Raw genomic sequence first — 12,964 nt, forward strand, 5'->3', positions numbered from 1 at the left:
TCATGATGTTAGCCACCCTAAGCCCTGCTCCAGCCGGGGAGGGCGGGGTACAAATAAAAAATTATTATTTATTATTTGTTAAATGTCAGACATGTGATTGTTTAATTATTTCAATGGCTGACTACCCTGAAAAGCATGAGGGTTTGAGGAAGTGTCACTATTGTCTTTCTCCTTTTGCTTTGGAAATCTTCCTTTGTCACATTGTGAATCATTGGGGGGCTAATTTGCTACCTTTTATTCCTTCCTTCCTTTCCTCCTTCCCACCCCATTCACTCTTATCCAAGAGAGCTGCAGCCTTTGAAGTACTGTGTTTGATCCTTCTATTAGTTTACAGGGGAATTCAAGTAACTTTGATGTTGGCTTTCTTACAGAAACCATCCTCCCCACCCCCTGTAAACCGCCCCCCCCAAAAAACAAAAAACACCCGGCAAATAATTTTCAGGTAACAGTAAATGTCATGGGTCAAATAGATAACAAGGCTGCAGAAATGCACCAGAACAGAATATACACACTTATGTTTTCATCTTCAGAATTTCCCAGTCCTGAGGCCCTGTGGCACACAACTTCAGATAACAAAACAATTGAAATCTGAGAAGCCTAGTTCACCAACCATGCTAAAATAGATCCCATTTAAGAAACAGAATTAGAAACACCGTGCTGAAATGTCTAGTCACCAAGTTTTGTAGTTTAGGCAGCTATTTTATTCTCCGGACAGTGATCTGAGGGCCCGAGTTTATCTTGCCACACACAATCAAGACTAGCCAGGGCCCATCATAAAACTGGTGACATCTAGCAGTATTGGTGACATCTTCCATTATTATGCGCCTCATGCTCAGTCATATTACCTACATGTTGCCTGCAGAATCCAAAACAGATAGCATTAAAGTGCGAAATATTTCCAGATCTTACAATTGGAAAGTAGTTCCCCCACCTTTACCAATGAAATTGTGGGTAACCTTTTAACTATAAACTCTGGTGGTGTCATAAGGGGCCAGGTCCAAGTTGCCTTGTGAACTGGCTCTTCTTACCTGTGAGCTGCCAGGTTGCTACCCCAGCTTCAAGCCACAACATTAAATTAAATGTGTGGGTGATAAAGTCAAGCAGCCTTCACCAGCCTGGACCCCTCCAGATGTTTTTGATTAAAACTCCTATCAGTCCCAACCATTATAGCCAGGCGTATGATTCAAGGGGGCAGAAGAGGAGCTTTTGATCCCTAGCACCAGCACAACATATGCATTCCTACTTTCAGTACTGTTTGTGCCTACAAAGCTTCTGGGGCAGACATACTGCTTTGTTTCCAATCATTGCCTGTCCTGCCTTCCTACCAAAATCCAGTATCTGCTCTCCAGATAGCCATAATGTGGCAACATTGGGGAGGCATCACAGAATCAATGATTGGGTGAATGTTCCAGTATAAACACACCACTAATACAGTATCATTGCATCAATGGCATGCTGCAGAATGCACCCGCTGGGGGAGAAAACCAGCCTTGAGGGGCCCTTGAGCGAGAGTGAGCAGAAAAGCAGAAGTGCAGTAGATATTTAATTGGCTTTAATGGGTTACAGCTTATTTTAAATCTCTTTCTAATGCATTGCTACCAGCCTCTAGCATTCAAGTTGGAAAGGACTCAGACGGAAAATTGTAACACAAAGCAATAAAGCAAATTCTGGCTGAATTTTTGCTTTAATTGTACTTAAATGATGTTTCTATTTCATATGAATATCAGCTTGCAGGGACTAAATGATCTGAATATCAAAGTTCACCCCCAAACCTTTTGGCCTTGCACTGGAGTCACAGACATAAGAGTGATCAAGTTAAAGTACAAGCCTGTATGTCTACTCAGATGAAAACCCTGATACGTCCAATGGGGCTTACTTCCAGGTAACTGTGTAGAACAGGGTTGGGGAACTGGGCAAGGCGGGGAGGGGGATCTGTCAGGTGTTATTGGACTCCAGCTCCCACCAGGCTCATCTAGCATGGCCAGTGATGGGGAACAGGCCCATGCAGAGATGGTCTGAGGCACGGGGTGGGAGTTCTGTCAATGAGATGTGCCAGCACCTCATCTGCTTTGCTGCTACATGCTAGCACACAGTAACACAAGTCCAGATTTTACTATCGAAGCCTTGCAGTGATTCATTTCACCCATGATTATTTTGCCCATTAAACCCCCCCCCATTCTTGGATGGCCCCCTGGCCAGTGCAGCCCCGCCCCCAAGACCCAGGTCAAGTGTACCCAGCTGCCCCTGCCCTCTGGTGGGGAATGCTGGGAGTTTTAGTCTAACAGCAGCTGGACTGCCACCAGCACCCCATCTCTAGCATAGTATTGCAGCTTTAATTGCTGTACAAGAAGGCATGCTACTTTACACAAATAAGCTAGAACTGAAATTCTTAAGAAACTAATAACCACCACCAAACCCACTCCAAAACACAGGAACTCCTAAAATCCTAGCAAACCAGAACTTGCAGAATCCATTGAGAAAGCCAGCCCACAATGGACAGCCCTGCTTAAAACTGGCTTTAGATGTTGTTGTTCTGGCACGGCCTGAGTTATTTGATTGGGAACAGTAAAGTATTAGTTCAAATGGGTATACCCATATAAAGTGGCAATGTCATCATTACTGCATTATAAGGCTGGAATATAGCAAGCTCCTCTTTAAACATTTGACATGTTTCTCTACTGCAACAAGATCTAGGCCACAGCAATATACCATGAAGTGCTGCACTCAGAATTAGGCCATGTCGAACCCTAGATCAAATTGATGAAGTGTGACACTGTCATTGAGGGGCCATTTATCCTCTTATCCTCTAATAATCTCCTGTCATTCTTAATTATATTCCACTGAGTTAACATTCAATGTATTGTAACAAAATTGTGTAATCAGAGAAATGTCGAACAAGCAGATTTCCAACTTGGAATACTCCCTTAGAGGATGTTGTGACTTTCCAGGCTCCCTTGATGTGGCAGCAGTATCCGAGGAATGCATTCCACGAAGATAATAAATCGCAGGCCAAAAAACCTAATACAGCACCGTTAACATTTATTGCTTAGTATTTCCCCAGTGCATGGGAGAGTGCCAGTCCAAACAGTTTCACAGCAATTTAGATTATTCCGTTTCTTCTGGGGGTAATTTTCAATCATTCTGAAATCCGAGACATAGCAAATACCAATATGGAGCTTACTGCAGGCTATCATTTGCTTTGCTTGTGGGATTTGAGGAGGCTTTGGTGCTAAGCATTTGCAATGTCATAGTTGCCTGTAGCAGGCTGCACAAATGCCAGCATTTATTTATTCATACAGTTCTATGCTGCACTCTCAGTTGCCTAAGTGACAGACGAAGCACCATGCAACATACTAAAAACAAAGTATAAAAAATGGCAAGAAATGTTGTGGGTTTTTTTTTTTAAAAAAATGTAAATACACATGAAATACAGGCAGAAGAATATTCTCATAGACCACAGCAAATGGCAAAAGCTCAAATCTAAATACCTTCACTTCCCTGAACAGCTAGGCTTTGCTTAGTTTTGGAAACAACAGCTGATATTGTAAGCATAGATATTGATGCTTGTGCAGGAAAGGTACACACCCATGACCTCGTATTCTTCACAACTGTTAAGGGCAGGCCATGGAACAACATCTATCCTGCAGATCTGTGTAAGCAAGGAGGAACTTGCCTGGAAGGAGGCTTTTCAGAAGGTGTTCAAGCCCTAGATTGCTGGGACTTAAAAGTGTAAAGTGAACTGTGCTGAACACCAGTCTAAAGCTCTCAGGCCTAATTCATGCATCGTCAAAGGATGCAAGTGTTACAACACCACGATCCTGTCCTGTGTCATTTCTATAAGCCTATAAAACAGTACATGAATTACTTCTTAGATATTGCTAGAATATTGGATGTTTCTAGTAGAAATTGTTTCTACACTACTACAGTAACGTAAGCCATCAGGCATAAGTCATTTCTCACTTAGAATGATCCCCTAAGACATGGTAGTAATGAACTAGCCTTCTCTGTCACATTAGTGGTTGAGGTTTATGACCTCTTATCTCATGAGGCTTCTTTGTTATGTTTTAAATACGAGCAACTAGTCTTTGCAAACTACACTGCAAGTCAAGTGTACTCTACCTTCCACAGGCTTATAAAATGGGTAAGTGGTGGGATCACCATTAGATGGCAGTGACTTACCTGATGGATTTACACCCAAGGGGCAGCAGACACAGGACCTCAAGACCGTACAGAGCACAATCATGTACGAAGGTCTGCATAGTCCACAAATGCACAGGAATTTTCTCTTCCTTGATGCACTTTAAAAAAACACTAAGCTGGAACTAGTACTAGGTAAACAACTTTTGTAACCATCTATTGTGCCTTCACGACAGTATCTCATTTTCTGCTCCCTCCCACTCCTAGAAATCTCTCTCTCAGCTATCATCTTACTGTTGCCTAAAATAGGGGGCAGCTTTTGTCAGGACTGGCACATGGATCTCAACAACTTTGTTTCTATAGGGGGCTCTATAATTTTATAGTCCATTGCAGAACTAGGGTGATACAGAATTCTCTTTGACATAACATGTACATTACCTTGAACAGACCCAGAGACTGCTGCAAATAGTTCTTCTGCTTACATACACAGACAAATATTTTATGTGAATAGATTCTGCATGCTCAGTGAGCAGCTCATGGACTTTATCAGGAGCTCTGCATATAAATAATTTGCTAGATTGGTAGTAATGTATGGAACTTCCTTGTGTATGCTGTGTAATAAAAGTATTATTAAGTCAGAAAGCAAATCTGCATGCAAACACAGATACAGATAGGGTGGCAAAGTATGTCTAAAAACTTTTTATATAAAAATATTAAAGCACTATGTTATACTGCAAGGATAAAAACTTTTTTTCTTTTTTACAAAAAAACCACATACTTTTTTATTGGCAGTGATATGATTAGCTGTACAGCATGTAAACTTTTTCCGTTGTCACCTGAAAATGAAATAACTGGAAGAAAAGTTATTAACAGCACCTTTGGTTTGGTTGAGCTCAATTTTTTGGTATTTACAGTTTGCAGACATGTCTAATAGAGGTTAGAATTAAACACATTATAGATATATAAGAGATATACAAAAAAATAAAAATATTAATGTAGCATTTGATATTTTAATGATAAATATAAAATGAAGAAAGTTGTCAGAGAGCTGAAGGCTCAAAATTAGCTCTGCTTTAATAATGGTGTGGCCTGGCAAGTAAAGTCGTCTGGGATCTAAAGATTCTTTTTTTAAATTGAATTGCAGCATTCTAAAGTTAGATATTTAGAAGTAAGTTGTGATCACTATGCATTTTGTTTGTTGGATGTACTATGGATGTGTTTACCAGCAAAAACAAGGCTTCTGAAAAATGCCTTAGCAGAAGAATTAGGAAATGCTTATCAGCCTTTAGCCTACACCCTGCTTTGCAAATTCCATTGCTAATGATTTTGCTTGTAAGCAACAAACATGTACCTTGGCCCTATTTTTTTCCAAAGTCAATGTTACTGACAATATTTTGGCTATCTGCTTGTTTCACCACCCTCATTGTTCATGGCATGTGTTAAAGTAAGGTACATCTGAAACTACAACAAAAACATTTGGAAATGGACCACTATCAAACTTATGAAATAAGGAAGTGTCAAAAGAAATGGATTTTTTTTAAAAAAAGCAAATGAAAAATATTTGACAGGATCTATCTGAAACATCACATTCCTTAGTTTAAATTCATGCTGTTTTGTAGAAGCCCATTCAAAATGGGCAGAGGCATTCAGTGGCATTTTACCCTAATGTTGTCCTCTTGAAATCAGAGAAACACGGCCAATATAAGTGGTCAATAAGTCACATAAACAGTGAAAAGCTGAATAACCACTAAAGTGATATCGAGACAGACTAGCAAACAATTTCTAGTACTAAATTGCTTTGTTTCTATTTTGTGAAGCATAATGATAATACTGGGTGGAATTCAATGTTGCATAGCAAGCTTTTATCTGTACAACCCACCCTTCCCTCCCTCAGGGTGTTGTTATGGGGGTTCTCCCAAATCCCTCAAAAAGCCTATTTCAGGGACATGTGTAGTGTTCACAGACGAAGCAGGGTGGACCCCTGTTGCACATGCGGAAGCCCTTGTGAAGGGCTTCCACTGATGGGGAGGCATTAGGTGAATCCCACATACTGTATTGACAGCGCTTAAAATCAGTAGGGGAGGAGGAATAAGAGCCTACTTAATATGGGATCCCCTTCACTTAAGTTGTTGGTTCTTATTGAAAATATCTCCCTTATTTCAACCACTTCAACCTACTCATTCCTGGGTTTTTCTGCCCCAATATTTAGGTGCTTACAAGTCAGATGCACTAAGGGCGACCTATTGAAAGCTAATTTGTAGATATATGGTCAGAATACTCTTACACGCCAAGTGATCATGGGTGTTTGAGATCCTGACCTCTTGTGCTTTTGAACACCCCATACTACAGCTTTACAACAATAGGACTAAGAGATTCTACCTAACAAGTGCTGATCACTAGGCTTGTCTTTTTTTATAAAAAAAAAAGGGGGGGGGAGAGGTTGCAAAGATATGCCAGCATTCCATAATGTAGCCACTGTTGTTATAACACGTGTGCTTTGTAGTTTCTAGCTGCAGGCAGCATGGAGATCGTATCTTTAGGATCTTTACTTGAATGTAACTGGCCTTTTAACTGGTTGTTGACAGTATATTTCCAAAAGGTGGCAGCTGCCTCGATGCATTTCAGGCTGCATCTCTCAGTTTCTTTCTATGCAATCCACTCCAATGGTATTGTCTGGACATCGGCAAGAGCGGCCCCCAGGAGTAGCCAGGCATAAATGAGTACAACCGCCATTGTTCACCGAACAATAGTTATGTCCTATAGCAAAGGAATAAAAACACAGCGGAAGAAAATAGCATTAGAGGAAAGCAAACACTGACCTGGTTTGGACACCCTCAGCTATGAGCTAGTTAATATCCACAAACTGTGAAAAGCCTGGACTGTATGCTTCTACCCACCCACCCCACCGTTGCCTTGGTGTATGCCAGAAAAAAAGCCAGGATCAAATACTATTTTGGATTTTTCAAACTAACTAAAAGTTTGAAGTAACCAGAAATCCTAAAGCTGGATGCTGATGCTGATATTATTATTATTATTATTATTATTATTATTATTATTATTATTAAAGCGATAAAATATCAAACATTAAAAGCTTCCCTAAACAGGGCTGCCTTCAGATGTCTTCTAAAAGTCAGATAGTTGTTTGTTTCCTTGACATCTGATGGAAGGGCATTCCACAGGGCGAGAACCACTACCAAGAAGGCCCTCTGTCTGGTTCCCTGTAGCTTCACTTCTCGCAGTGAGGAAACCTCTAGAAGGCCCTCGGAGCTGGACCTCAGTGTCTGGGCTGAACGATGGGAGTGGAGACACTCCTTCAGGTATACTGGGCCGAGGCCGTTTAGGGCTTTAAAGGTCAGCACCAACACTTTGAATTGTGCTTGGAAACAGAGTAGAATTCTGATTTCCTCCTCAGGTTTGCAAAGAGAGGGACAGGGCCACACAGAAACCCAAGTTTGGCACAGTTCATGCATACAATACTAAACTATGGTTTAGCATAACATGCAAACTAGCCCATTATATTAAAGATGATATAGCTCTATTTTTCTGTTTCAGTTCATTGGCTGCTGATTAGCATCAGTGCTGAACATCCTTTAAACATCCTTTAAACATGAGAAATATTCCAAAAAGGAGAACAATGAAGGTAGAGGTCAGACTTTTCACCAAAGCGGGATTAGAAAACATGTATACCTTGGACTCTTCCTCACAGACAGTGGGGATCTCTCAACTTTTACAGTGTCCAAGAATTCTTCTCAGCAAACATGGGGAACAGGGGCCATAAGGATGTTAGCAGTGAAGTGGCATCACTGTAACAGAGCTGAATTTGCTTAATATTTGTTTAAAACACTTATATAGTGCCTTTCATCAACAATTTCAAGTTGGTTTGCAAAAATAAAAAAAACTGATTACACAACAACTGCTCTTGGATAATAAATCTCAGAAGTGTAGCCCAGGAAGAAAGGAAATCATCAAAGTAGCAGAAGGGACAGAAATATCAAGGGCAGTGAAAACAGACAAAAATTGTTTGTGCAAAACACGTACGTATTCCCCCCCTCAAAAAAAGAGAGAGAAAATAATAAAATGCTTATGATGCACTCCCATGAAGTATGCCCACAGCTAGAGATTAGCCCTTTGATGATCCTGTGATGTTATGCACAGGCTGCATTTTCTTAGAAAGGTGTCAGTTCCACTTTGCATCTTAAAAGTCTACACTTGGCACAAAGCTTGAAATTTAACTTCAAGCACTAACCAATTCTGCTTGTCCAGAAACAATAAACTAAGCAGCTAGGACTCCGCTCTTGAACACAATATGCTTGTGAACCTAACAAAGCCAGGAGTTTTCCTTTGAACAAAAATACCACCTCTGCAATGTTTTCCAGCTCCACAGAGCACATTTGGGACATGCAACTGTTTGTTTATTTAACTGAAAGCTTTGCACATGGATCTGAAAAAAATTCTAACATCTTAGTTAAACAAGTGAAATGACAAGATGGGCAACTGGAGACAGTCGCAGTGTTTCTTAAGATCCAATTACAGAACAAAGCCTAATTAATACAGTCAACAACACTTAAAATGTTTTTGTACATCAGGAAAAGCACCTTAGTACAAGGGATATTTCACTCTCCTCTGCTGCAAATTCAAGTGTCAAGGAAACAAATAGAGCTCTGCTAGTATTAAGCTTTTCTAAATTATTCAATTAAAAGAAAGGAGGGAAGGCAAAAGCAATCCCTTGATCCATTGTTGAATATATGCTTGATCAGCTTAATATTTTATTGGAGTATTATATTCAGATTCCATAAGGTAAAGGTAAAGGTAAAGGGACCTCTGACCATTAGGTCCAGTCGTGACCGACTGGGGTTGCAGTGCTCATCTCGCTTTATTGGCCGAGGGAGCCAGCGTACAGCTTCCAGGTCATGTGGCCAGGATGACTAAGCCGCTTCTGATGAACCAGAGCAGCGCACGAAAATACTGTTTACCTTCCTGCCGGAGCAGTACCTATTTATCCAATTGAACTTTGACGTGCTTTCGAACTGCTAGGTGGGCAGGAGCAGGGACCGAGCAACGGAAGCTCACCCCGTCATGGAGATTTGAACCGTCGACCTTCTGATCGGCAAGACCTAGGCTCTGTGGTTTAACCCACAGCGCCACCCACGTCCCAGATTCCTTAGTAACTTATAAATGAAAAAAAATATATCCTGCAATTACCTTGCGGACACTGAGCCAAGGCTGTAGTTATTCCATAAAGACGAGTGCGTTTATGAGGCTGGAAGTTGTCAGTCTCCTGTGAGGTGGTACGGTCAACTGTTACCACAGCATCTCTAAGGAACAGAAAAAAGTGAAACTCTTTTTAAATAGTGAGAAGAAATGATGAGGCTGCAAGGAAGAAACTGCTGTTACCATCAAGGGTTAGGGCAGGCATAGGCAAACTCGGCCCTCCAGATGTTTTGGGACTACAATTCCCATCATCCCTTACCACTGGTCCTGTTAGCTAGGGATGATGGGAGTTGTAGTCCCAAAACATCTGGAGGGCCGAGTTTGCCTGTGCCTGGGTTAGGGCTTGTCCACACTTACCTTTCCTCCCGTCCTTCCAGATATGGTCTACGCTTTAAAGCTCCATTTCAGGGTGACCTTTTTTGTTGCTTGGAAGCTTTCTCCAGAAAAAAACCCCACACTTTAAAGCTGAATCTTTAAAGCAAATCCGCAGAAAACCCAAATTGCTGTTTGCTCCGACTGAGTGCTAAAGAGTGGGTTTTTACAGTGAAAGCTCCACAGCAACAAAAAAGGGGGGGGAGGAGCCTTCGGATACAGAATATTAAAGCCCTTTCTCCATTTAGGGGGGGGGACCCTGAAACCATGTTAGTTTTGAGGATACAGCAGCTGAGATCCAAGGGTTCTATTCTGTGCACAGAAGGAGTTTCAATTCATGAAAGAAGTATTTAGATCCAAATCTATGTTTGCATGGCTATATTCAATGTCTCCTAATGTAGAAGCACACCCTTGACAATATGGAAGAGTATGGGAACCCGGACTTACAGCAGAAACCAGATCCTCTGAACTAAAGGATCCTCTGGATTATTCTCAAAACTGTGAAAAACATGTGGACTGTTATCTAAATCAAGTCACAGACGTGTACACATGAAAGTATCCCAAGCAAGAACCTGCACACAAATAGGTGCTATATGCATAAATTTTCCCAAGGTGAAAAGTTCAATCATCTGTTTTGAAGAGTACAAAGTAGGGCTCGGTCCAGCCTTCTGCTTCCCTCTCTCCATGCACACTGATGACGGGTGCTATTGCCAACAATTCTGACTGGGGCTGCTCCCACACAAGCCTAGCTCCTGGATGAGATTTTCAGCCTTAGGATGAACACTTGCACAGATGCTACTGCTACACACACACACACACACACACACACACACACACTGCTGCATTGAAGCCAATCTCTTGCTAAAGTTTTGAAGTGTTTGCTCCCAGCTTTTGTTTTCAAACATGTTTTTGCACAGACTGACCCTCAAAGATCTAAATCTTCAACCCTCTGCATACCATAGCTAATATTTAGAAGCTTTATATTAAGTTTCAACATCTGCATATTGAGCAGGAAGGAAAAAGGCTTCAAATAACCAGCTTCTGCTTTACACATTAGAGAAAGTACTTCCATAAGGCAGGAACATTACCTTCCAAATCCCATTCACCATGTTCAGAATAAACACTTAACACAAAAGCATCCTCCTTAGGAAAACCTGCTTCAGTTGTTCGCCTGGAGAAAAAATTCACAGATTGCCAAAAGGACAAATACAGCTTCTGTGAGACCAAAGTGGGCGTATGCGTGTGTGGAATATAAAATACAAGTGAATAACTTTCACACAAGACCATCATACCTTCTCCAGTCTGTGTAAAACAAATTCTTCCCATAGCTTGTAATGCTGAATGGATACTGGATTCCTTCGAGGATTTTTCGCCGACCGAGTTGATTGGGATCCATACATTCGACCCTTTTGGTGCCTGCATACAACAAAACAATTTGGTCTTTGTCTGTGACAAAAATAGTTCTTTTGTAAGAGAAAAAGCACAATGACGCAAGAAAACCAGTATGTTCAGAATTATGGACCCTTCTAAGCTCATCCATCCAAGAATTTGTTGACATCTCTTCCCAGCAATCATTTGGGTTAAGTATAGTCTTTCTTCCCCTTTACTGGTATTTGATATGGGTCACACAAGGTCCACAATAAAAATCTTGGTTTTGTCTCAATCGCAGCCTCTTCATGCTTGATGCAAAAAGTAGCCTCATACATTCTTCAGTACAAAAAAGACTTCCTTATACAGAATCAGATTGTTGGTCATGTAACTCAGTTTTGTCTACACTACGAAAAGGTCGCTCTCCAGGGCTTCAGACAGGATTATTTCCCAGCCTTAGGTGGACATGCCAAAGATTGAACCTGGAGTCTTGTGCCTTCAAAGCACATGCTCTACAATGCGTTTACTTAACCCAACAAAGTTCTTACTGCCATCCTTCCTACTCAATATGCCTATGGCCTCCAGAAGGACAATATGCAAAAAAATAGTAATCAGTCAACAACCATTTTGATGTACGTGATTAACAGAAAGTTGAAGTAATTATGCATTCCTTTTGTATGCATCTGTTAGAAGAAGATTTGAGAGTCAGTGATTCATAAATTTATAGTTCATAGTGAATTATGGATAAGGCTTTACCTGCATCTACCCAGCACAGCAATGAAGAGTAAGTGTCAAATGTCAGCCCATTTGGTAGCCCCAAATCTTCTTTAACAAGAATCCTTCTGTTTGTGCCATCCATGTATGAGGCTTCGATTTTCGGAGCCTCTCTGTTCCAGTCTGTCCAATAAAGATTTCTGCATATACCAATAAAAAGAATCATGCCGCTTACGCAAGTAGGGTGTCAAGAAAAAAAAGCACCTTGGTTAACAAGGGGGAGGGGAGGAGTATAAGTAAATTATGCAAAGCAGCTCTGTTAAAAAAAAAAAGAAAGTTACTGAGTTGCCGTTTTAACTTCTAAATTTCATAGGTTTCTTTTCCAACTTTTCTTGTTTTTGATTGTAAACCACTTTAAATGGGCATTTCTCTCCCGGAAATTAGCCTTAAAATATTTTAATAGCAGCATGTGAAAATAATTGGACAACGGACACTGAAATTAACTGAGCTATCAGCAAGTATGTTCTAAGAACACCAGCATGTTCCTAAGTACTGTAGTTTACCTACCCTCTCATAGGATCTGCTACAATGGCTCTGGGGTTCACAAGGTCAGTGTCAAACAGCACTCGGCGCTGGCTACCATCTAACTTTGCTACCTCTATCCTATCGAGCTGAGAATCTGTCCAGAAGATGGTGCGCCCAAGGTGATCCAGTGCTATTCCTTCAGGGCTTTCCAAATCTGGGTGAAAAGGGGAAAGAGAATCCTGAAATATACTGCCATTCATCTAAAACATCTCAATCACTGTTCTCATTTGTGGAAACAAATCCACCATCAAAGTTATTATTATCACCCTCACCCATTTGCCTTTTCTCCAACAGGAGCCCAGGGTGGCTAAGAATAATTGAAACAATGGTCAAAATCAATACAGTACATAATAACAACAACAATATGGCAATAAAATGCAATGCAGCAGCCAGCCAGGGGTTGGGCTGTAAAACTCCCCTCCTCTCGCCAAAGGCCTGAATAAAACAACCACATCTCTGTTCAGAAGGCCCTGCCTCATGTCAGCACCCCATGTTATGCAGTGTCAGCCAATTCCCAATTAAAGCTTAGCTTGGGCAGGTGCAGCAGCTATGGCTGTTCCTGGAGAGAAATAACTTT

General features: G+C 41.1%; 1 protein-coding gene across 1 annotated transcript in view; it reads right to left on the reverse strand.

The window, feature by feature from the left end:
* Positions 1 to 4,821: 4,821 nt before the first annotated feature.
* NID1 (nidogen 1) overlaps positions 4,822 to 12,964 on the reverse strand; it is a 52,519-nt gene continuing 44,376 nt past the window's right edge. Inside the window, exons 16-20 of the mRNA XM_081856459.1 lie at positions 12,370 to 12,541; positions 11,845 to 12,002; positions 11,013 to 11,136; positions 9,340 to 9,452; positions 4,822 to 6,894 (exon numbers count right to left, since the gene is read on the reverse strand). Coding sequence (XP_081712585.1) covers positions 6,773 to 6,894; positions 9,340 to 9,452; positions 11,013 to 11,136; positions 11,845 to 12,002; positions 12,370 to 12,541 — 689 coding nt within the window. The 3' untranslated portion in view covers positions 4,822 to 6,772. The remainder of the gene's footprint in view (positions 6,895 to 9,339; positions 9,453 to 11,012; positions 11,137 to 11,844; positions 12,003 to 12,369; positions 12,542 to 12,964) is intronic.

This window comes from Podarcis erhardii, assembly GCF_964252035.2.
Source record: "Podarcis erhardii genome assembly, chromosome: 3".
Taxonomy (NCBI): Eukaryota; Metazoa; Chordata; class Lepidosauria; order Squamata; family Lacertidae; genus Podarcis; species Podarcis erhardii.